The 25619-nt window shown below is 42.1% G+C and overlaps 1 protein-coding gene across 4 annotated transcripts; it reads left to right on the top strand.

The window, feature by feature from the left end:
* The first annotated feature begins 451 nt into the window (after nt 1-451).
* NISCH (nischarin) lies at nt 452-24521 on the top strand. Of its 4 annotated transcripts, none has more exons than XR_011905114.1 (21): nt 452-647; nt 4531-4614; nt 4905-5087; nt 7183-7231; nt 8651-8814; nt 9242-9337; nt 10072-10167; nt 10716-10868; nt 11431-11499; nt 11889-12074; nt 12271-12399; nt 13398-13511; nt 14339-14447; nt 16063-16184; nt 16994-17037; nt 17357-18657; nt 19139-19255; nt 20144-20297; nt 20863-20991; nt 21850-22011; nt 23146-24521. XR_011905114.1 is itself a non-coding variant. In XM_072347265.1 (21 exons), the coding sequence occupies exons 1-21, from the start codon at nt 564-566 to the stop codon at nt 23772-23774; spliced, it is 4245 nt and encodes a 1414-aa protein (XP_072203366.1). In that variant the 5' UTR covers nt 452-563; the 3' UTR covers nt 23775-24521. The 4 variants fall into 4 exon arrangements, 1 of the variants encoding a protein (XP_072203366.1); XR_011905113.1 differs by having other exon boundaries at nt 17357-18670; XR_011905115.1 differs by having other exon boundaries at nt 14339-14455; nt 17357-18670; nt 19081-19255.
* Nucleotides 24522-25619: the final 1098 nt, after the last annotated feature.

Raw genomic sequence — 25619 nt, 5'->3', positions numbered from 1 at the left:
CACTGCATTGCACGGCACTGCATTGCACGGCACTGCACCACGCTGCACAGCACAGCGCTGCACACTGTTGCACTGCACGGCTCAATACTACACTGCACAATGCTGTGTTGCGCTGCACAGAACTACGCTGCACAGCTCCGTATTGCTCAGCACGGCGTCGTGCTGCATTACTCCGCTGCACTGCGTAGCACAGCTGCACGCCGCACCACGCCGCCCCGCACGCCCCGCATCCCGCGCCACGAGCATCCTCCAGCGGCAGCAAACACGCAGGCCGACCCGTCTTCCATAAGCCACGCCCCCTTGTCGCATAGCCCCGCCCTCTCTCACACAGACGGACGGGAGTATCGGCCAATCCTGCCTCTCCCTGCGGCAATCCCCGCCCCCCCCAGCGCCGAGCCAATAAAGTGACTGCGGGCGAGTCCGGCCGCACCCCGAGGGGGCAGAGCCAAGATGGCGGCGGTGGAGGCTGTGCGGGGCGGGCGGGGAGCCGGGGCGGGCGGCGGCAGCGGCGGGCGGAGGGGAGCGACGGCGGCGTGAGGGCGGCTGCGCGTTCCTCCCGCGACATGGACGCGGCGGCGGGCGAGGACGGCGAGGAGCCCCTGCGGAGCGCGCGGATCCTGGGCTCCGAGCTGGTGGAGACCTACACGGTGAGGGCCGCGGCCGCCGTGCCGCTTCCCGAGGAAACCGCGCGATCCGGGGCGGCGTTCGGCGGGGCGAGGGGAAAGGCGGCGGCGGGGCTCCTCGTCGGGAAGGAGCTCGGGTGTGGGTGTCCCGGGTGTGGGTGTCCCGCTCGTGTCTTCCGACGGGTTGCGCTGTAGCGGAGCTCGCTGCCGTGTTGCTCGGGAAGCTGCCGACGGGGCCCGCACCGCCGTGATGGCAGCACCGCCGTGATGGCAGCATCCATCATCCCGTGCGCTGCAGGCGGCGGGACCGGCTCTGTGAGCCGTGACGGGGCGGAGGGAAGGGGCGGCTCTGCTGCAGCGGGCAGCGCTTGTCGGTCCGTGTTACCGCCTCGGAGCTGCTCCCCGATGTTAGAGCCATCTCTGGGCGTCGTGCAGAGTGCGCACGGCTGCAGTACACGGAGAGTAACGGCTCTGTAAAGTGCCGCCCCAAACCATCCTCGTTTGAGGACGGCTGCTGCGGGGTGAGGAGCTGTGAGCAGTCAGAGGTTGGAAGCTTGAAATAAGTTCTTGGAAACAGTGTCAGCTCTTTCTGGCTGCTACAGGGTGTGCACTGTGTATTCACGAGAGCTGCGCTGGTCAGGATGTGGTTCATCCCCAAGCAGTGTTGTCCCATGGTGAGACTTGCAGCATGCTGTCTGAATGCTTCCGTGCCAGGCGTGCACTGTGACTCAGAGCTGTTCGTGTTGATGTTGAGGATATTCACTAATATTTTACAGTACCTGTGCAAGAGAAATCAAAGTGAATTTGAGGAAATGTCCAGGTGTTTCCTGCCCCTTGCTTTGCTGGAGCTTACAGGCAGGGGAAGGGAAATGCTGGCTGCTTTGGTGCGCAAACTAGTATGGTGGTACCCTGAGTAATGCCATCGGGATGCTGGCTGGAGCTGTAATTCAGGCTTACGCCTTTGCAGGTGGTGTTCAGCAAATCAGCTGGTGGTTGGGGCTAGCAGCTGAGTTAACTGAAGCCTTATTGTTTGGATTAGATGCTGACTGGAGACTGGCACATTGCTAGAAGGCCTCAAGGCTGCCAGTGCTTTGTTTCCTTCTGTGCATTAGTTTGGCCTAAAATTGTTTTCCTGCTTTTCTTGTCTTGTGCAGCTGTTTTTAATGTAAGCTTTGATATTTAAGGAGAAGTCTGTGGCTTCCTCAGGTGGGTGTAGACGAGCTGCCTGAGGAAGCAGGGAGGAGCAGATGCCTCATTGCTCTGCAATGTGGGACCAGCTGGCTGTGGTTGCACCTGTGCCCTGGGCTGTGGGTGCAGGCAGCTCTGTCAGGTATTTGTTTTTCTCTCAGTGGTACCAAAGTTTGTGGAGTTTGGAAGGAGCTGCAGAGAGGCAAGTTCTCTGTACACAGCAAGATGGAGAAGGGTTTTGCTAAGCTGTGCAGGGTGCAAACAGAAAGGAGTCTGAGATCGCCAGTGTTCATTAACAGCTGTTAGAAGCTATGCATCTTAATTTGAAGCATTTCACTTCTAAGGATTTGGGAAGATAAAAGGCTCACTGTGAGGGGGCAGGTACTTAACTATGAAGGCCTTGATGTAATGGGTAAGAAAATAATGCAGTGTAGCACTAGGTATGGTAACAACATGTAGAAAGGCTTACACAATGTATTGCACGTAAGAGTTTAGTGAAGACACTGGGAGGCAGGCTCCCAGGTTGAACAGCCGTGGGTGTGAATGCTTTCATGTTTAGCTGAAGAGTAATGCAGTTTGTCATAGATGCAGGTGGAGATTTTACATGGTAGTGTCTGGGAGGAGGTGCAGAGTGTTTCACCTCCCCATGTGTGCCTGCCAGCAGGTGGCTTGTTGGGCATTCACCAGTCTTGAACTGTTGGCCTGTTAGTCCACTCAATTAAATGAAAATGTAATTACGGATCCAGCTTTTTGAAAAAGCCCAATCTGGGTTGGTTTATTTTTTGCTCAAGGATGAATTGAAACAAGGCTTAGAAGCACGCGAGTCTGTTGCATTGGGATTTCTCGAGATAATGAGTGTTTGAGGATGAACGTGCAGTCTGTCTGAGGGCTGGGTGGCTGCAGCAGTGTTCTACGTGGGGAGAGCTGTGAGGAGCTGGTGCATCCGAAGCATCTGCCTTCACAGATGTTTTCCTGACCAGATTGTCCATTGGCTCCATGCTCTGTTTCTGGAAGTGCTCAGGGCCTGTCATTTTAGTAAAAGCTTTTGTGGAACTTTGTTGTGTGTTTGTATTGTCTGCAGAGAGGAGGCTCCTGGCTTTGTTGTGCCGTGAGCTTGCAGTTGGGAGCCGTATGGTTTACTGGATTTTCAGTATCTCCTCTAAGGTTTTATTCATCGCACGATCAGTCTGTGCTGCATTTAGCTATGCTGCTCGATCTGCCATAGTTTAGCACACAGCATTTAAAAATAACTAGTATCCTTACTATGGCTTCTGTGCATAGCAGTGCTGTGCTTCTGAATTTAATTTGATGATTTCTTTGAATTCCCCCCTTGCTTTTTCCTCAGGCATACGAGGTACTGCTGGCACTCAGGTTACTCCTCTTTTGGTTTGTCATCAGCAAAGTAAATAATCCCGACCGGCGGTTTCTCAACACAGCCAGCCTGGAAATCATATGCAGGCCTTAATTGAAACTAATTCTTGTAGGCATTCATCTGCATCTGCAGCACTCACCCAAACACTGACGTGTCCTTTGCTGTACACACCAGTCAGACATCTTGATTTGCTGCTTTGTAGGACTTGTTTTGTTCAGCAAGCCCGTGCGTCAGGTGCACCTCATTCCAACGATGTTTTTTGAAGCAGCTTTGCTTCCAAAATGCAAGAGGCATTCTGTTTAATGTGTGACACCCTCCTGGTCTTGGCTAGCAGTGAGTGGCTGCCTCTTATGTAACAAATTGAAAATTCACTCTGGTTTTCATCTCTCCAATTGGAATTACCAGCAATGTGCTTCATTCTCACAGCAGCTCTGAACCATGTCTGCGTTATCTGTGATGGGGAAACAAGTTACCATCTGTGCTAAATGCTTTCAAGATTTGATTGAGATATATTTTCCAAGGAGTGAAGTTGGACTGGATAAGTTTAATGTGTTGTTTTCATGCAGATATACAACTAATGTTATTGATCCTGGTCCTTTTTCTACTTTGCATTTAAAGCTTCTTTGGGATTGCCTTACTTCTGGTTTGTCTGAAGGCGGATTGTGAACTTCCTGTTGAGCTCTGCTGATTGCGCAGTGAATGTCAGCTGCAATGAAAACCCTGTGTTCTGCTTTTGCTACATAGGATGTTTGAAATAGCTTTGTCTAAATAAGCATTGGTTTGGTTTATAGAATTATATTAAGTATTTGGGTGCAGTTGTAGTTATCAGGAAGCTACATTGTATTTTACTCTAAAAGGAATTAAACAGTTAATGCCCAACCAACTAGAGGATTCACCTGGATTTCTGATAAGTTCAGAACCAGATTCCTGCCTAACCGAAGCGGGAACAGGGTGCTTGCCAGACTCCTGTGCCTGGTAGATTGAAAAAGGGATGCTGCTAACTCAGGTTTGTTGTGGGTAGCTGTGAATTCTGACTTGGTTAGCAGAAATGTTAAGAAAAAGCAGTTTAGGAATCTTGTTTGCTTTAGCTTTTGGGTTGCAGGAATAACTTGGCTTTAAAAGAAGCAACATCTGTGTGCTTTTGTTTGTGGAGCAACCTTGGGCATGGCGTAAGGTGTCCTACCTCAGCAAAATCATCTTAGAGTTTGGATTAGCTTTTCAGTTAACTACAGGATTAGACTGAGGTTAGGTTCTGCATGCTTTATATGTAGCCTTAGAGTGTACGCATTGGCTTTTCTTTAAAATGCTTTACAAGTTCTTTCCCTTACTTTATGTTCTTTGTTTCAGGTGTACATCATTCAGGTCAGTGTTGGCAGTCATCAGTGGACAGTGAAACATCGCTACAGTGATTTCCATGACCTACACGAGAAGGTAAGGATCTTAAAACTGTGGCTTAGTCTCTTACAAAATCAGTTCTATTGTATGGGACGTTTTTTCTTCCCTCAGTAGCAGTGGGAATGTCTACTGGACAGCACTGCACTAAATCCTTTTTGACTGATCAATAGTAACTGTGCATGTTACACTCCCCTTTTGAACTGTGAGAGATGGGCCTGAATAACTATAGCCTCAAACAGAAACTTGTCCATGTTCAGTTGTGTCTTCCATGTAAGGTAAGATGTTACCGCACACAGGAAGTAGTAAGTCTGTTCTTTGCCTTTCAGCTTGTTTCAGAAAAAAAAATAGATAAAAACCTGTTACCCCCGAAGAAGATTATTGGAAAAAATTCCAAAAGCCTGGTGGAGAAGAGGCAGAAGGAATTAGAAGTCTACCTGCAAACTCTTCTAGTCAAGTTCCCTGTTGCTGCTCCGAAAGTTCTGTCACACTTCTTACACTTTCATTTTTATGTAAGTTTTGTTTTTAGCATATAAGAATGTGGTCCTGAGTGTCCCTCCTTAGTGCTCTTAGTGAGAATTTCGTGCAGTCTTTTCAAAATAACTGACACTCTTTTTCAGCCTTTTGTGTAATATCATGAAAACATCAAGTTGTCGGGTCTGTTCTTTACACCAGCCTCTTTGCACTAGGCAGTCCCTGCCCACACTACTTGTCAGCATAGCAAGATCAGAAGATCCCTAGTAGAATAGTTGGAAGCAGTGAATAAATCTGCAGCTGAAGGCTGAAGTCAACAGCACAAGCTCTCAGGAGGAGCCTTATGTAATTGATCCATTTCCTCCTCCACTCAGCAGTAATGGGCAGAGCTGTGGCTTGCACTGAAACAGTTTCCAGTAGACCAAATGAAGAAGAATAGCCCTTGTGTAGGAGAGCATGTTAATGGAGAGGCCCCTGGAGACACAGCGCCATCCAACTGACAGTGTTACAGTAAGGAAAAAGGAAGCCATGGCTTACTTTCATGTTCATATTACAAATTGCTCATTTGTCTCTTGTGCATCATTAAGCTTTTCTTGCCATACTGCTTTGTATTGCAAGGGAGAGAATGGACTTTTTATTGAGAGGAAGATGCAATGGAGAGAGCTCAGTGGAATAAAAGAGCAGTAATTGTATTATGCGAACATAAGTGTTGGGTTAGAGTTTAGACTTAAACTCAGGTGAAACTGGGGGGTTAGTCCATAGCATTACTATTACCCTGCAGAGCTGATTCAGAAACACTAAGAGATCAAGTCCTCTAAATGAATTATGAGGTTTAAAATTTATTAAAGATGTACATGGTGACATAAGAGCAGTTCTGATCAGGTGGAACAGACTTTCCGATGACTGAAAAGTTGCTTTTTTTCTCTTGACTGTTCTTTCCTATATGATATTCTGATGTTTCATTAATGTTTCAGTGCAGCAGGTTCAACAAATGTGGGCTGAACTTCCTCCTATTCTTTGCCCAGTTTTTCAGCTGATTTGTCTTTTGCTGTGCTGTGTTCATGCTTTTGTAAGACTTTCCCAAAGATCTGGCATTGTTTGTGTATGAAAGCTTCTGTTCTGTATTTTAGAAGCAAAAGTGTTGCTTACTCTACAATGTGTTGGTTTAGGGGAATGGAGATTGAAGTATAAACTTTAACTCAATTGTTTTTGCCCAGTGTTTACAAATATTTACAGGAAAAAAAGTTAGCTATTCAGCAGTAAAGCTAAATATTTACCACAGCAATTCTGCTGGAAAATTATCTTCCTGCAGGACTTCGATCTTTTAAAGTATCATCTCTGACAACCTACGTGTGTTCTTAAGGCAGTAAAATCCCTGCTCTTGCCTTGGTAGTTTGGGTAGAAAGGCTGCTATAGTTCCTCTTCTTGTAGTGTTTCCAGTAGGGATTGTTTAATTTTATTTCCCTATTTAACAGAGCTATGTGAAGTAGAAATAGATGGCTTATTGGGGTTCAGTGCTTTGCTTTCCTCCTGGAGCTGTCAGTGCCTGGAGTGGAAGCTGAGAATGTAGGTAGGACCAGGAAGGTAGAGAAGAAGGTAGAGGATGGGGAAATGGCCTTGTGCTTTCTGCAGTGAGCTTAATAGAGCGTTGAGGTTCACAAACTGAATTATTTGATCTCTTCCTTGTAGGCTCATTAATGTACTGGTGTTTTTTTTTCCTTATGTCTTACTGACACTCGAAATCTTAAAATTCCTGGGTTTTGTGGTTTTTGTTTGGAGAATATATTAACTTAGCTTCTTCATAGCTGAGCTCCCTTTCAAGCTGGGCTGTGATGATCAGTAATAGTTTCTGTATCTGCTGTTGTACTCTTAATACATGCAGAATCTAATTATTTGAATATAGTGCAACGTATTCCATCTTGGAAATAAAAAAATGTATGAAATAACTGGTTTAGGGTCATTTGTGTGAAGCATTTTCAAGCTCTAAAAAAATCAATAAGACATGGTCACAGTTCCGTTGTATTTTTTAATTGTGCACTGTAGCAAGAAGGGAAAGCAGCAAAGGTGCACATTGAAAAATTGCAGTTAGAAGTATATAAATAACATTTAATTACAGTGATTTATTCTTTGCAGGAGATCAATGGGATCACTGCTGCTTTGGCTGAAGAGCTCTTCCACAAAGGTAATAACTTGGAAACATTAGCAGTGAATGAAGTGACGTTTTTCCTCTATCTGTGTGCATTCATGCCCCTATGGTATTTAATTTCCAGACAGATAGAGATTTGAGTTTTTGGTACGTAAAGATTGAAAAGACAGGCTGTGTTACTGGCAATTAGAAGTTTTCCTTAGCCTTTACATCTTGGTGCCTCACATAGGGAAGTTTGGTTTATATCAGTGAGTGCTGAGACAGAGTGTATTAAATGCACTTTACATATCTAAATATTATTGTTCCATAATTGGGAAAATGGGAGACCTGTCAGTTTAATAAGGTACTGATGCTGGCGGAAGAAAATAAAATGCACAACCTATACCTGCAATAGCTCTGACTGCTCAGTTAGCAGAGGAGGCTTGTAGTGATTAAGCCACGCTTGTTTTGTCTTAAAGGAACTGCTGGGTGCTAGGGATGTTCTGGATGGCTGAGGCAATAGGTGAAGGGTGTTTCAGAGTGCTGTTCTGGCTCAAAATTAACTTCAAATACAGTCATTTCAGAAGGTCCACTCTGCGAATGTTGGAACATTATGGCAATTGCTGAAGAAATCTGTCCTGTATTTATAGCCCATGCAGTCTCACTGCTGTATATGGGTATATGCTCGCTTTTATGTGCAGATGAACTCTTGGGCTTGCACCCACTGATGCCAAAGGGAATTGTATTTTTCAGCATTTCTGAGAACTCTGCTTACCATGAAAGCTGGTGCTCACTTGTCTGTGAGTCAATCTCACAGAAATTCCCCTAAAGGGAAGAGAAGTGGGATTCATTCCTTGTGTGTGTTCTGCTGTGTTCCATCTTAACTCTTCAGGTGCCTCTGGAGAGGTTGCTGTTTTCTATTGTTTAATTATAGTTCTGCAGTAAAACAAGATTTTACAAATATCAGCTGATGCCTTTCTATCCAGGGAGCTTCCACTGCTTTTAGCATGGTGAAAGACCTGCTCTCAAAGAAACTGTTTGCTATAACTAAGCATTTAAGCAAAATTGCTAAAGCTGCAAGAATTACTGCTCGGATAAGCAAACACTGCTTTTTCTGAGTGGTTTGAAGCTTTTGGGGAAGGAAAGCTTGATATCTCTTAGACTATGTGAGCCTTGATTGTACTCCTGTGAAGGTGGGAAATACTTGCCATTAGTTGCACTAGGATCTTCAGGCTTGTATTGCGAGTGCCTCTTTGAACACCTGTATTATTCTGGTTTACAAAATTTCTAAATAAACTGTTCAAAGTGGCAAGAAAAATGGAGTTGTTTTGGTATGTCAGTGTGGAGCTTTTAAAGCATAAGGCAGATGTTTCCTCTCTAACCTTAGATTTTCCGTGTGCCGTTTATTCTTTATAGTCACTGAAGTAGTGCAGCTCACTGCAGCAATGTGTTCAATGTCATACTCTTGTTTTTCAGGAGAGCAGTTACTAATGGCTGGAGAAGTCTTTACCATTAGACCACTGCAGTTACATGCTGTCACTCAACAGTTGCTTCAGGGGAAACCTACGTGTGCTAATGGGGATGCCAAAACAGACCTAGGTCATATTCTTGATTTCACTTGTAGGCTCAAGTATTTAAAGGTGAGCTCTATGTGCACAAATACTAGAGATGCTTTTCCTTCCAGTCTTTGACATGATTCTTAGTGAACTTTTGGAGCTTAGTTTGAATGTACAAGAGCTTTTACTGATAGTAAACCCCAACAATCTTTTAGAAGTTCATGCTAAATACACTTGTTCTGTCAACTTGAAATATGTCTGTAGTTCTCTAACAAAAATGCTGATTTGCTGGGTGCTGTGCTCTTTTCAGCAGCATGTATATGAGAAGTTCTTTTCAGGGAATGTGGCTCTGCTGTGTTCAGCTCAGCATGAAGCCTTGGTCTGTTTTGCCAACGGTGTTGTATTTTTCTGTGCTCAGTGTGCTACAAAATACAAACACAAGGTGGCAGTTCTGAAATGTGGGTAAGTTGTATTATGTACACTAAAACTGTTCCTGAATGTCAATAACCAGGTCACTGGAACAGGAGGACCTTTTGGAACCAGTAACATACAGGAGCATCTCTTGCCATTTGATCTATCTATTTTTAAATCGCTTCATCAAATAGAGGTATGACTGCTTACTTATACAGGCTCTGAATCCAAGCTCTGCTGCGTATGTCTTAATATTGATAACTGTATCCTTAGACTTGGTGCTAGAGATTGAGAGTGCAATCTTTAGATGGAACCTTTCCTTAGAGACTATTTTTTTAACAACTCTTGGAAATTAGAATGCCAAATTAAGACCACCTTGCAGTATGTGCTCAAAAAGAATGAGGTTTCCCCTATATACCTAAACAGAGCTGCTTTTCACTGTCTTGATTATCTTACAGCTGTATTGTAATGTGATCTGTTACTACACAGTGCTTTTTATTTGTAAACCACCAAATATGGGTGAAAATATCCTGACATGCCATTTGTATGAGTACAATTTGGTATATAGTGCTTCTTGCTTGGTAATGTTTGAGTGTTTTCAGCTGGGTACTTTTACTGCAAACGATGAAGTTCCAGTTGTTCAGAATTATTTTCTGAAATATTTTCCTCACCACTTCAAATCTTTCTTGAGAAACAATAACCAATTTTGTACTCTTTTATGGCATCTGATTTGTACTGTTATTTCCAGTCTGATTACCTCCTGATTGTTTGTCATCAGAAGGAGGCTTTAATGGAGTGCCATATCTACTTTCCAAATGGGTAACAGAGCAGAGAATCTGATATTGAGGCTTCTAACTGCTTCTTCTGTGTCTTATTTTCTTCTTCTAGCATTTATGATTTTGTACAAATTAAAATTTTCTTCTTAAATAGATAAATCATTGTGGAGGAAAGCTTATCAAAGGGCTGACTTCTTCGAAGCACACTCTAGCCACAATGAGTGTTCGATTTTCAGCAACATCAATGAAGGTAAGAGCGAGTTCCTCTTTCTGGTGCATGTTTAAAGCACATGCCAAAATAACATTTGTATTGTGGAAACATCCACTTGAAGACCATGTACTTTTGTGCTGCTTGCACAGATTGTTTTTACAGCAATCAAACCTGAAAGGATTTGCTAATCTTTCTGTATCTCAGCTTTTTTTTAGCACATGGAAGAAGTGTTTACACGTGTCCTTTCAGAGGAACATTTTGATACCTTTATTGGAATGTTCATGTAGAACTGAATGTATACCTCTTCTTCTTTTCTCTGTGCTTTGATTTGGTGAGGGATATATATTTAGCATAACTTTCCATCCTTATGTTGTTCTTTCATATTCTCCAATTTGATTGGTTGCTAATGTTGGTATTCCTGTGGATCTAAAAATTCCTGACCCGGCCAGCCCACTTGTTAAGACCAACAGCTTTAGTCTAGACAACTATAATGTTTAGAAGCGCTTCTTACAGAAACCTTTGGACTATTTTTGAAGTGGGTTGCTCTCATTGAAGACGTAATGTTTTACTGTGCTCATCTTAAATAGGAAATCCTAGTGCCTGAGGCCTCAGAGTTCGATCAGTGGGAGCCAGAGGGTGCATCAGCAAGCTGTCCAGTGACAGCAGTTATTCCAACTTGGAGAAATTTAACAACTTTGGATATGAGTCACAATAACATCTCTCAAATTGATGATTCAGTGGTAAGAAATATTTCATTTCTGGAAAAGTGTGTCTGGTCTTCTGAAGCACATTTCATTAGCAAGGATTTTGCATTTGCTCTATAACTCTTTTTTTCAGTTGCACCTACTTTTTTTTTAAATGTTGGTTAGCTGCCCTCTTTAATACAGTCCCTTAGTTTATTATTTGATAATCCAGCTCTTAAGGAGACAAAATAATATAAGGTTGGCTTTCATCATGAGAACATGTGTCAAATATGAACATAGGTTGTTCTTTTTAACTTTTACTATTTCTGTGAAGAAGGAAGCAATTACTTCCATAACTCAGCCAGAGATGGTGTGCTAGCAGCGCAGTTCTCTTGTTCAGGAATTTTTTGCATTATTGTTTTCTGTAAGAGCCATTTTCAATACTTCTGCTGCACTATGTCATAACCATTGCTTTTTTTGGAGCAAATCTTGAGAATCTGTGCATAGGATGATAGTTTTCTTTACCTTTTTCTTACCATCAGCAAATACTGAAACAAATCTGACCTGATATATGAACTGAAATATTTTACCACAGGCATTTTTTTTTCTCATCTTCTAGAAATTAATTCCAAAGATTGAATTCCTGGACTTGAGTCACAATGGAGTGTTACTACTAGAAAACTTACAGGTAAATGATGCTTTTGAAGGTCAGTTTTTCTTTTCAGACCATTTAGAGAACGGATATTTTCTTCAGAGTACTGTTGCTCATTTTCTTATGGAAAATTGTTTAAGCCCAAGTTGCTTATCACTTGTAACATCCCACTACCCTTACAGTGGATGTTTCTTATTTGCACTGTATACTTTAATTTCTTTGCCGGTGTTGACATCTTTGTATTCATTGCAGCTGTTTCTCTGGGTCAGTATAAAAGCAGTTGAGTGAATTTCCATTTAACAGGCTTAAGCCTATGTCCAGTATGAAAAATACTGTTGGACAAGAAGTGGGAAAGCTGTAATAGTGTTGCTGATACTGTTGAATTTCAATGTATTGTTTGTGATAGATGTTCTTTGCTTTTGTAGCATCTTTATAACCTTGTTCATCTGGACTTATCCTACAACAAGCTTACGTCGTTGGAAGGTGTTCACACAAAACTGGGAAACATCAAAACTCTGAATTTATCAGGAAATCAGCTGGAAAATCTGTATGGTCTTAACAAACTCTACTCATTAGTCAACTTGGATCTCAGCAGCAACAAAATAGATCAGGTAACTTGATTATTAATACCAAACTGAATTGTGCTTTGAAACACAAACAGTATCTTATCGTGGAAGAAACTGCAAATAAATCCAACTGTAATTATTTTTTGCTGCTGTCATGTGTTGTAGCTTGGGCAAGAAATGCTCAGTAGGTATGCTGATTTTCTTTTATCTGACTTGTGTTAATTTATTCGTAAACTTTCAGATTGATGAAGTAAAAAATATAGGAAGCCTCCCATGCTTAGAAAAGGTGATCTTATCCAGCAATCCACTGAGCATCATCCCTGATTACCGGACCAAAGTACTTGCTCAGTTTGGGGACAGGGCCTCAGAGGTAAGCCACAATGTACTTCTTCCTGAAAAAACTGTTATAAAGCATGGTAAGTAAAGCAGTGTTATTGTTACCCCAGTAGAAGAAATGGAGGAGCTGTTGGAGTGGGTCCAGGGTAGGACCGTTGATATGATCAGATGGCTGGAACGCTTCTACAAGGAAAGGCTGAGGGAACTGGGGGTGTTCAGCCTGGAGAAGAGAAGATGCTGGGGGAGACCTCATTGCAGCCTGTCAGTGCTAAATAGGAGCTTATAAAGAGGTAGTCTGATAGTGACAAGAACAAGGAAGAGTGGTTTTAAAATAAAAGAGAGGAGACTTAGCTAAGATGTAGATGGAAATTCTTTCCTTGGAGAGGGCAGTGAGGCCCTGGCACTGCTGCCCAGATCTGTGAGTGCCCCATACCTGGAGGTGTTCAAGGTCATACTGGGTGGCACTCTAGGTAGCCTGAGCTGGTGGGTGGCAGGGGGGTTGGAACTAGGTAAACATAGAATTGTTAAGGTTGGAAAAGACCCCTAGGATCATCAAGTCCAGCTGTCAACACATCAGTGCCATGCCTGCTAAACCTTGTCTGTAAGTGCCACATCTCATTGAAGTCCCCCCCAACCCAAGCCATTGTGTGATTCTCCAAGTCTAAAATCCAATGGATTTTTAGTGTGAATTGGAAAAGATCTTCAGCGAACAAGAGAATACTGATATTATTCTACAACACTCCTCGCTCCTTGGTCTGAATGAAACTTTACTATCTTCAGTGGATTAAAAAACAGTATGTTACTATTGAAAACAGTTGTGCTAAAAGGGTACTACAGAAGTTTAACCATTTGAGTTTACGTTAAATTCATATCTGCTTGGAGCAAGGTCAGATGTGATAATTTTTTTGCATCTAATGTTTACTAAGGTGCACATTGTTTGCATTAGGCTGAGATAATTTTTTTTTTTACTTGAAACAAATTGTAGAGCTGCTTTGTTTTTCAGTGTTTTAGATATTGTTTCATTGTTTTCAGGTTTGTTTGGATAACATTGTTACTACAGAGAAGGAACTAGACACAGTCGAAGTTCTAAAAGCTATACAAAAATCAAAGGAGGTGAAGTACAAACTGAGTAACTCTGATAAAAAGGTGAGTTTGAGCAGTGCTGAGAGGAGCAAATAAGATACGTTGCTTATGACATTGTGTTTTTAACTTACAATTACTTCTACAAGTACAAGATCTGTGGGGAATTCGTTCAAATTTCCTGCAGCTTTTGAGTTTTTCCTTTCTTTGCTTGTGCTTTAATGTCATTATGGACTTGTGATGTTGCCTCTTCATTTTCAGTGCAACTTCAGTCATTGTGATCTTCCTTTTTATGTTGATCTGGGAGAGAGGAAGTGGGGAGAAAAAGATAGGATGGCTTAATAGTGTTTACAGTGAATGTGCAATTGACCATAAGTTGATTTTACATTTAGACAAGTAGAGATATTGCAAAGGTGTAATTTTACTGCTTTTGCTGATGGTTACTAGAATGACAGTCTCAAACGTTGATCTTGTGGATGTTTGGAGGTGGAAAAGAATGAAGAACCTGAATGCTCTTTACAGGCAAATGCTCTTTACATTCTCACACATTTATGTGCTACTGTAGCTAGTCAGTCTTGTTTTGGTATTACAACAGAACATATTCTGTCCTTGAAGTAGAATTCCTGTTTTTATTTCTTTGTGGTTCGTAAAACTTGCTGCTGATTTTGTCAGGAAATGCAGTGTTGAAAATTACTGTTCAAGCTGAATTCTTAGTGGAATTCCACTAAGAATATGAATAACAAACTTCAGTGGATGTGAGAGAAGCAAAACTTGCTGGCTTGTTTTTACTAAAATTGAGTAAGCTTATGTAGACTTACTTTAGTTCAGGTTCTAGTTTGTCCTGTGTAGTTCTTTCAGTTTTTTCTTTAATCACTGCATACTTTCTTTATTAGATCAGTGAGGACTTCAGGCTCACTGCTGCCAGTTCCAAATCAAACTGTTCTTCCCTTACTGTTCGTCCTTCCTCTCCCTCTCTGCCTCGTCCTGTCAGCTCCAGCCAAGGTAATCATGTATGTATCGTGCTGCTGGGCTGAGCCTCTTGGTTCTGCTTTTTTAAGCTGCATTGATATACATGAATATTATATGCATGGATATAGGGCTTAAAACAAAATGAAGCAGAAAGGTTTGCTAGTGTCGGCTTACAAGTTGGAAGTTGCGTGTGAGTCAGTGTTGTTCATCTGTACTGGAAGTTTGGGTTCAGGACTTTTTCTCATTCTAAAGAAATAGTGGAGGATCATAGATATATTTTTTATTTTTTGCAGTTTAGATGTCCTAGATTGTTAGTGGAAAAACTGACATGTATAGGCATGTGCTTGGTCTGCAAAATGATAGTTGAAGGTTTGTGTGCTTGGATTTTTAACTACAGTCCTCTTCGTGAGGCTCCTTTAGTAAAATCCTAGGGAAGGCTGCTGTAAGTGGTGAGGAAAGTAAATGAGGACAGGGGTAGGTTATTTTTCAACTCTGACACCACAAAGGTATTATTTTCTATGTATTCAGCTATCGAGGGGTGCTTTTACAACTGCAACTTCGAGAGATCTGTTTCAAAATTCTGAAATAAGCCACGCAATTAATTTAACTGTTGGACCTTAAATCATGAATGATAGAATTAATTTCCTGATATAGTATTTCTATGAATTGTTTTCTCTGCACTTTTTCTAGACACCATCTGTTTCCGTAAAATATTATTCAAATTAAATGTCACTGGCAAATGGCTTATGGAAAAAGAAAAAATGTATAGGAAATAGAAAACAAAAAAGTAATGTTCTGCTTTTCCTGTCAATTTGAATTTCCTCCTTGCTAACGCGGTGTTTTGTTCAAGTAATAAATATCTTCTGTACTTCCTCTATAGGAAAAAATGTCAAATGTTCCTTTATATCCAGTAATGATAAGCTTTACTGATACTCAGCTTTGAACTGCTCAGAAAGGTTCTGAGTAGGCAGTAAGTCTTGAATGCCCTTGGAGTGCAGTTGGTTCACTTTCTGAAGGGTTGATACAGATAGTAGTTCATGTGGAGCCTTCAGAAACTGAGAAATTGCTGGGAAGTTGCCTGTGCTGGGGGCCTCAGACTTGCATGCAGTACTCCAGCTGAGGCCTCACAAAGGCAGAGTAGAGGGGAACACAGTCACCTCTGTCGCCCTGCTGGCCACCCCTCTTCTGATGGAAGCCGGGATAGCATTGGCCTTCTGGGCTGCAAGCGCGCACTGCTGGCTCACATTCTATTTGTCACCAACTGGGACCCCTAAGTCCTTCTCAGCAGGGCTGCTCTCAAGGAGTTCTCTCATAGTTTGTATATTTACCTGGGATTAGCTCGACCCAAGTGCGAGACCTCATGCTTTGCTGAATTTCATTAGGTTCACAGGCACTGATGTTGAGCTTTAAATTGTTAACAGTCTTTAACACAACTTTGTATGCATTTAAAGATAGTTCTGTAGTTCAACTAAAATTCTGTTTGCTTCTGTCCTGTTATGTGAAGACATCATTTAGCTTTAGTAATTTATAGCTGACGATAAGTTATGATAATTGTGCAACTTTTATTCCACTTACTGGACAGATAACACTGGACATTAAATTTGGTTTTTACTGCAGTAGTTTTAAGAGGAATTTGTGTTTGTTCTAGAAATAGCTTGCGAAGAAACAGTCCTAGCGAGCAGTTCATTGCAATTTAATGCATCGACTCCTACAGACCATACAGTTCCCCAGAGATGCTCTGAAATACCAGATGCAAGATGTAAAAATCAGGTAATTGTAGTTCTTTATTTGATGTTTTTTTAAGTCTTCGCAAGCTTTTCTAATAATGAACTAATTTTATCAAAGTAATCTTTAGCACAGCTATCTTGATTCACCTTCAGGGAATGAGACAGGGCAAGAGCCGGGGGGAGTGTCCTCCTTTGTCACCACTGTGGTTGGTCTTTGTCAAGTTCCTTTATCTTTTGTCTCACTTTGTAGTAGTTCAGTAGCTTTTAATTTGTAGTGTGCTGAAATAATACATATGGGCCACAGGTTGGATCTGTTCTAAAATCAGCAGCAGAGTCCATTCTTTTTCTACCCTAATTGAACGTCCAACTTAAATTAGAAAAGGTCTGGAATCCTCACAGCAGGCTCAGCCACCCATGAGTGTGGCATTCAGGACTTTCTGAATTTGCTAGTTCTAAAAAAGCTGGAGCTAACGTAGAATCATAGAGTGGCCTCAGTTGAAAAGGACCACAGTGCTCATCCAGCCCCAACCCCCTGCTGTGTGCAGGGTCGCCAACCAGCAGCCCAGTCTGCCCAGAGCCACATCCAGCCTGGCCTTGAATGCCTGCAGGGATGGGGCATCCACAGCCTCCTTGGGCAACCTGTTCAGTGCGTCACCACCCTGTGTGGAAAAATGTCTTTCGAATATCCAACCTAAACTTTCCCTGTCTCTGTTTAAGACAGTTCCCCCTTGTCCTATCACTGTCCACCCTTGTAAACAGTCATACCCGTTAACTTTGCTTTTCATGCCTGCTGCAGTCTGACAGCAGCTGTAAGTAGTTGGAAGCTTCCTGATGTTTTCTTCCTCTCCTCAGGCACCTGTTTCTCTATTGGAGTATGGAAGAGGTGATAATACATGGTAAGCAATATATAAGTTCTGTTTTGAATCCTTCTTAGTTTTTCGGTAACGTAAACTGCTTTAACTTGTAAGATATATTTAATGGGAGTGGGAAATGGAGGATGAATGAAAATTTTAGTCAAATTCTGTCTGTGAAATTCCGCATTACCAGACTTTATAACCCGTGGCTGTGTGCTTTACAAGGATGTTCTAAAATATGTGCTGACTTAAGTAATAAGAATAGGCCTCAGAGCTCTGACAAGCAGCACTGTCAGTTGTAGACAGCCATAACTGGTTTTAAGCTCATTGTACTTACTGTGGTGTGTTGTCTCTTTTGAAGTTTGGATCATCCAGAGGAAGAACGCTGCCCAGTGCCTGACCCCTGTAACACTGTCATCTTGCCTTTTAACTGCATGTCATACACTGCCACAAACCAGGATTTTACCCAGCACCTTTCTGCCCTGATAGCACAGACTGTGCAGAGAACACCTCCCTCCTTTATAGAGAATAAAGGAAGCCTTCCAGCCAGTTCCAGAACCACAGACAAAGAAGATGGATATTTTGAAATGGGACTTCATGAAGGAGATCAGACTTTTGAGTTCAGTACTTCACAGACTCAGTCAGCTGACAATGCAGAAGTGAAAAGCATCAACATAGTCAAAATTCTCTGGAGTTTTTGCATTCATATCTATAAAGAAGTCAGGCAGTTTGCTTCCTGTTTAGTTCTGACGGATGATCTTCTAGCTGTGTTTGAGATTCCTCCTCAGGAATTGAGAGGAAACTGCCAGCATATCCCTTCTGCTTTGAAATTAATACAGTGTTTTCCATATGCTGACCTGACAGAGTTTGGTTTCCTCATGCCAGAAATCTGTTTAATGCTGAAGCTGAAAAACAGCGATAACTGCTTGTTTGTTGTTTCAGACTCCCAGAATCTTCAAGACTTTTACTCCTGTTTGCACATGTGTCATTCTCAACACTGCACATCAGTGTTACCAAGCTCCACAATGTACTGCAGGAGTGCAAACCTCCAAGAGTTTCTCGGTCAGCTTGTGGAATTGAATTGCATTTCATCAGAGGACGTGGAGATAAAAGGTTGTTTCCCAGCCTACCTTGTTTATGGGAATAAATCTGATGTTCAGAAAACCTTGCAGCAACCAGAGTCAGCTGGCAGTATCAAAGCATGGTCAAAAAATGATTTGTGCTCTGCACTTTATTCTTCAATGTATAAATCTTCTGACCAGTGTCCCTGTGTGTTCCATCCCTGCTGGCTGTTTCTAACACCACAGCATTTATACATAATAAAGGTGGATTTCAGTGTACTGCCAAGTAAATTGATAGGCACAGAAGACTTGAGAAGTGTTCTTAAGTTGAATAGTATTCCATTAGCATCAGTTGTGCTGCATCCGACTCATGGGTCCATCCAGCAGAAGGGTTCGTTTTTGGATGGGCACGTGCTGGAGTTGCTTGTTGGATACAGATTTGTTACAGCAGTGTTTGTTCTACCTCATGAGAAATTCCACTTCTTAAGAGTCTACAGCCTTTTAAGGACGCTTCTGAAAAATGTTAAGACTATTATTATCTTCAAAGCTTCGAACAAATCAGATGCTACAAGAAATCACGTCTTGGAGTCAAGCAGACATGGTCAGTCAGCAAGGTAACACTTCCCATGAAAGGTTTGTTGCACAGTGTCAAAGTGAGTGTGGCCTAGCCTCTGTTTGCAGTGGTCATTATAATTGTCTTTGGCCTGTAGTACTGATGGAGTGCATCTTCATTTTGCTGGTCTTTAATGTGTGAATGGTTATCCTGGACTTGAACCTGTTCAGGTACAGTTTCTTTATTCTTTTGTGGTTGCAGCTTAAAATGTATTTCCTTATGGAAGGAGACTTGTTATTTTACACTCTTGCAGGCTGATGACATGACAGAATAGACAGCAGTGCTCAAGGTGGTTCATTTAGAGTGAACTGTTAAGAATAGAAGTTGCCTGTTGGTAGTTGTTACGTAGTGGAAGAGCTGTAGATTTGCTTAAATTTTGATCTTGTTTTCTGGATCTTGTCTGTCTCCTAGCTTTTACAAGCCCCATCTGACTCTGTCATCTTTATATCCATCTGAATTTCTTATTCAGAAGATTACAGAAGATAACCAGATTCCAGTTCACCTTCACGCTTCTGTGTCTCTGCAGTATGTGGCTGGGCTGAAAGGAAATGCCCTAGTTGAATTCTTCCATGGCAACATTGCAGAGGTATTGCACCTAGCCTGGCTACATAAGAATATGCCTTGTGACCTTTCAGTATGAGGTGCTTAAAAACTAACATAGCAGACCTGATTTAAAAACAAACAAACAAACCCAACACTTTTTGTAATCAAATTTAGGTTATCCCAGGTCTGGAAGCATTTTGATGGAAAACATGCAGCTGACTTCTCACTGCTGCACTACCTGTGCTGGCAGGCGTATTTTGGCTTCAGGATGCATGGTGTTGCAAGAGGGTGTTCTAGTGTACGTCTTAAATCCGATTACTCCAAGAATGTTCCCATTTTTCTTTTAAAGTGATGAAATGGAAGAATCACTAGAATGGAATTACATTTTGAGATACTACCTCGCTGAGTTGGTGTCCTGACTTTGAGTATTGTGTGTACATGAATACAGCACAGAATGCTCCAGAAACATGAGTGCATCTGTCATTCACAAATAGAGTTCATAGGTTCTAACCTAAATTTGTGAGTTGGCTGGGATTGGTGGCAGTTGGCATTTGAAGTAGTAGAAGACCACATTCCTACTACAGATGTCAGTTGAAGAGCTTAGTGAGAAACAGTCACTTTTTAAATACCTTACTCCTTTTCCAGTCTCTTAAAGTAAGCATTTTTAAGTGCACTTGTCTTTGCACCATAGAGATGTTTCTTTTCTTTCCCCCAGGAAACGGGGAATAATTAGACCATGGCAGAAACCATTTTCTCTCTAAAACAAAGATAGCTTCAGTTAGCAGATAGTAAACTCCTGCTCTGATTGTAGTGTATTGCGGTGTTTCAGATGTGGGAACAATTTTGCAGTAATTTAAACCTGCATCTGAGATGATGAAGCTACTGAAGGATCAGTGTGCAAGTTATTCGTTAAATTCCATTTACGTTTTAGGTGGAGAATGAAGAGTTGAGGCATCTCATGTGGTCTTCAGTTCTGTTTTACAAAGCTCCCACTGTGGAAGTGATGGCTTGTGTGCTTCTCTCAACAAAGGCTATTTACTTTCTGTTGGATGATACTTTCAATCATGCTGATGAGCATCAGTCAGGTAAGACAGCTGTTTACTTTGATCCCCTACTGAGATTACAAGCTTATTCTGTGTCTGCTCTTTGTGTGGAGTTTACCAGATTTGTCTGTTGCTCCTGGCTGAGGAGGAGTGGTGTGTTCTGCCCTCTGTGAAGTGCTTGCATGGGGCTTTTATCTTAATAAAAATCAGGTTTGGGGTTTGGAGTCATGGCTCATTCTTAAACCTGTTTGTGCCATTGTGTCCAGGCTTCTTTCAGATGTCATTTGATAGTCTTCAGCATCACCTGGGCAGTTAAAGGACCTGTCCATAAGCATAATAGTAAATGAAGGATAATGAAACTTACTGCATATTCTATTCATGGTAGTTGTTCATAAGTGCTACTAGTGGCTGATAAGGGGTGTCTGCTGCTTTGAATCTGTGTAGTTAGTTCTTCAGGAAATGCTCTTTACAGAGGGACAAGATGCTGTGAAACTAACTGCTGTCCTGCCCTCTTTATGTACGTGCAATATATTTTTTTCCTGAAAATTACAGCTATAGTCACGGAAAGAAATAGGATTGTTCTTTTTTGCGTGACTTTATTCAACAGATTTTTGGAACCAAGAAAACTCAGACTGTGAAAATAACTCTTTCCACCTCTCTTGCTGCCTTGTGCTAAAGCTGAATGATCTGCAGTCAGTAAATGTTGGCCTGTTTGACCAATACTTCAGAATTGCTGGTAAGGATATATTATGCTTCAGGTTTTTCCTTGTGTATCTCTTGCCTCAGATGGATTGTTATCTCTGAGATGGAAGTGTTATTTTTGCTTCTTTTTCTGAAAAGGAATTAATGTAATGCTGCTGGTGCTGTATGAACAGACTTGCAACGTCCTGTAATTAAAGTATACAGGAATCTTAATATCTTAAAATTCTTAAATTATCCTGACTTTAATGGCAGATTGAAAGGAATTCCAAAGATGTTTTGTTGCTTTGAGGCTGTGGCTTGCACTAAACTATAGGATATTGTCCACAGTGCAAAATGGGTAGTTGGTGGTTGACTTTTTGGATGTAAAATAAGGTGTTAAGTTTCCAGGAGAAAGGATGTCAACTTAATTGTTAGTTGAAGTGACACAGGTATGTTTTCAGGGCTGTGTTACTTTATCCTGGAGTCCCACTTCCTGTGAGCCATACATTTGTGCTCTGAAATATCTTTCCAATTGTGTTTAGACCTTGTGAAAATGTTTTAAAGTAAGCTGACGTTGGGCCAGTATACAAAGAGAAAGATCTTACAGGAAAAAAAGCAGCTTCACCTGTTAACAATGTAAGGATGAACCTGCAGAGCGCTAGTCAAACTTAAATCGTGAGTGCACATCATTTTGAACCAAGAGAATTTATGTTCTTGTTTTTTAAGGAACTTGTAAGAATTGTCCTTTTCCAAGGATTTGAAGACTTTGTATTCACAAAATTATTCAGTGATGCACATTTTCAGGAGAAAAATTGCTGACACATGGTTTTTTTATGACAGTTGTGTGTTGGTGGTGAGGTTATGGTAATTCCCCATATGAATGTATGAATGGTTTATGTGGTCTTCTGTGCAGGACAGTCTGCAGATCACATAGTCACCTGCCTGACCAGAGACAGTTACAACACTCACGCTTTCATGCAGCAGCTTATGGCAGTTCTGTCGTTGCTTGCACGCACACCTTCACCGGAACCAATAGATAAAGACTTCTACTCTGAATTTGGGAGTAAAAACACTGGTAAGTCTTTTCTATGAGGGTGGAGTTGTTTCTGCTTTGTGCAAAGAACTTCTACTTTAGGAGAGATGCACGTGTCAGTTGATTCCCATTTGTTCCTGATACTTTATCCAAACTCACTTACCTTGTTATCTTACGTGTGCCTTATCTGAAAAGAACTGCTAAACATAATTAGTCTTGCACATGTAAAGTTTGGTTGCCTCTTCTGCCTAAGTAAAACAGCATTTCCTACGCAGTATTTTGGAGAGTGGAGTAGTTTAGCTCTCACTGCATGTTTCAACCTAAGCAAGTCTGTCATCAAGGAGCAGTGAATATAATACAGTCTGAAAGCTGTTTTCCTTGTTTGGTCAGATCAGGTAATTGTGTCATTCTGAAACAACACGCTGCAGTAAAAACTAGACCTTTACGAGGAGCGTTAGGTTCGGTTCCAGTGCAAGGCAAAACTTCTTGGCTCAGAATTCTGACAAAATAAAGTGACATCTCCCTGAAGAATGATCGTTATTGTAACTGCTTTTTGGTGTGCAAACCCAAAAGGTGCTGCAAGGTGTGATGGGAGGAGTCACACCATTCCTTACACCATTCACATCCAAGTGAAAAAAGCAGACAGGCTTCCTTCAAGGAAGGAAGGGACTTTGGGGGAGTAAGGGGCTGCAGTGTTGCCTCCCGTCGCTCCAGAACTCAACACCAAAGCAGTCAAACGTGCTCATTAATTGGGGATTTAAAAGCAATTATTGTAGGAGCATTTTTTTCTTTCATTTCTGCTTAGACGAAATTAAAACTTGTGTCCCGTGGTACGATAAGGCCTCCAGTCAGTTTGGAACTTGGAGTAAGGAGGAGGCAGAGGAAATCAGCTGGTATGAAGATGGATAGCACAATACACTAACTCAGTTTTAGTTCTTTCTGCCTCTTCTGCTGTCACCTGAACTGGTTGTGGTGAGAAATGTAGGTCGGTGATGCATGACAGACTCCAGTAAATGTCTGCAAACCAAACAAAATAATTCCAGTGTGTTAAACTAAAACTGCTGTGTAAATGTCAACTTGAATTCCAGATGCATCCAACAGCCAAAGGTTGTTGCTTATTCTTACTCAAAGTATTGTATGTTACTAAGTTTTATAATAATGATATGATTCTTGCAGGAAAAATGGAGAATTATGAACTGATTCACTCTAGCAGAGTAAAATTTATTTATCCAAACGAAGAGGAAATTGGGGACCTTGCTTTTCTAGTGGCAGAGAAGATGGATGATTTAACTCATCTCCAGTCTCTCCATATCCTTCTCTACGTGTTGGCATTTCAAGTGAATCCTGCTGAAGGATCTGCCCAAAACACTAGTCCACTTCAACCTAAAACACTCATATTAACCAGCTCTGATTTGTTCCTCTTTGATGAAGATTATATCTGTTACCCACTACCCGAATTTGCTAAGGAGCCACCAAAGAGAGACAAGTATCGGCTTGCAGATGGAAGACGAATCCGGGACTTGGACAGAGTACTTATGGGTTACCAAACGTATCCACAGGCCCTTACGTTTGTGTTTGACGATGTTCAGAATCAGAATCTGATGCAGAACTTAGCACTGAATCACTTTGGAGATGCTGACAGTGCCCCAAAGGGAAATGCTAAACAAGAAGGCAGCAGGAGCAGAGAGATCCAGTGGTACATCTTCATTCCAAGTGCAGAAAGCAGAGAGAGGTTAATTTCGTTGCTTGCAAGACAGTGGGAGATACTGTGTGGTCGGGAGCTGCCTTTGGAACTCACTGGGTAATTATTGCACAGCCGAGTGATTTCAGTGTCTGTTGTAAAGCACAGTGTTTAAATAGCACCTGTCAAGTTCTGCTACTTCAGTAAGGAGCTGAACTGGACTCCTATGCTTCCTCGTGCGTTTAATGGTCCACGCGACTATTCTGAAGTGTCACCTGGAGGTTGAACTTTTTGTAAAGTCTATTTTTTATGCAGTAGTAAATAGTGATGAAATTCATGAGACATCCTGGGAAACTGTATGGAAAAAATCAAGGAGTCAACACTAGATACGCTGTCTGCTAGGGCTGTTAAGGTTTCTGCTGATTTTTCTGTATATATCAGTATTGCTATCCTACACAAATTCTAACCTGTAAATAATGGCGGATGCTTGTGTATGTTGAAGTGCAATGCTGTTTGTACAAGATGTATTTTGGGTATGCTGCTAATGCTTATTATTTAATGAATAATTAGTTTTACGTATTTTTTCCTTTCTAAGGCCAAATGCAATGACTTGCTGCCAATCATGAGCCAAGCAGTAGAATCTGTGACACAAGCGGGTGGCCCTATCTCATACAGAGTTAGTTTGGTGAACGTTCTTTCTATTCAGCGCAGAAGGGGCTGCCTGTAGGAGTCTCCTTTGTGTAGTCCTGAAAGTGGAAATACCCGACATGGCTATAACTGTTTTGTCAGCAAACAATGCGTTTGTATCTCCAGACACAAAGTCTTTCTTTTGCCTATTTTGTCAATACAAATAAAGTGTAATTTGACAGTTTTCTCCTGGCCTTAAGTATATCTTGTGTTTGCAGGGGCCCACGTTCAGTTCAGTGGTGCGTTTTGTTCCTGGAGTGTATCATAAAGGATGAAATAAAGCAACAAGTGGGAAAGGGAATAGTTTATTGTACTATTATATCATGCAATGCTTCCAATAGAGACCCTTCCTTGCTTTCCCAGGAGAACGCGATTTCACTGAGATAAGCAGAGGGTCTCAGTGGCTGCGGTCTGCAGCTGGGTGGCAGATTGTTCCTCTGGGCTCTCTCATTTCAGGAAAGATTGCTCAAATAGAAGGTTTCAATGGCAGGAAATTGCCCAAGCTACCCAGGGCTGAGCACTGCATGGAGGGGGCTGGTGACGCAGCGTTTTAGATGCAGGGCCCTGCGGGGCTGGCAGGGTTTGTGTGTGAATCCTTTTCTTTACACGATCCCGGGATTTTTGGTTTCTTTTTCCCCCTGTGAGCAGACGGAGAAGTTCGCACCGGAACAGCTGCTCAGTTCTGAATGTTAAGGGGCCGGTGGAAGAAATGCCCGGCCGTGGAGGTGAGCTGCTCGGGAACAGAAACCTCTTTGTGTCTGTCCCGTTTCACAAGTTCCTTTAATTGCTGGTGGAGTTCTTAAAGCAGTACCAGATCCTTCCCCTGAACAGTCTGCGTGGTTTAGAAGCATCGCCCAACACCGAGCGTTCATTCATTCTGTCATTCTGTGATTTATGACTGCTAATGGCTTTTAATGGCTGCTAATGGCTTTTAATGGCTTTTGGCCACCCGCTCGTTCAGAGTGAGGCAGTGCTTCACCCAATGCAGGTTCCCAGGGTCGTGCAGATGCAGCACTGGCGCAGCTTTTGGTGTTGCAGTTCCAGCAGCTGTGATCGGGGCAGTTCATGCCGGTGACTGAGGCATTGCTGCCTTTGCTGCTTGTTCCAAAGAGCCGTACCTGGTGACAGGTGAGATTTGGATCTTTAGCTCCATGCTCTTCTCCTGTAAAATGGCACCACTCAGAGATCCAGGTTGTAGATTGTATTTTGCTGTTGTATCACGTGCCTTTAATGTGAGTGATGGCCAGGTAAGGAGACTGACTGGGAGCCTTTTCATTACCGT

This window comes from Excalfactoria chinensis, chromosome 12, assembly GCF_039878825.1.
Source record: "Excalfactoria chinensis isolate bCotChi1 chromosome 12, bCotChi1.hap2, whole genome shotgun sequence".
Lineage (NCBI taxonomy): Eukaryota > Metazoa > Chordata > Aves > Galliformes > Phasianidae > Excalfactoria > Excalfactoria chinensis.
This window is presented reverse-complemented; position numbering and strand designations above follow the sequence as displayed.

What these genes read in the sequence shown, in the direction of transcription:
- NISCH (XM_072347265.1), top strand. Translation starts at nt 564, where the DNA reads ATGGACGCGGCGGCGGGCGAGGACGGCGAGGAGCCCCTGCGGAGCGCG. An exon ending in TTTCAGCAACATCAATGAAG is followed by an intron (nt 10,168 to 10,715) that starts GTAAGAGCGAGT and finishes CATCTTAAATAG; the next exon opens with GAAATCCTAGTGCCTGAGGC. An exon ending in TCCATGGCAACATTGCAGAG is followed by an intron (nt 19,256 to 20,143) that starts GTATTGCACCTA and finishes TTTACGTTTTAG; the next exon opens with GTGGAGAATGAAGAGTTGAG.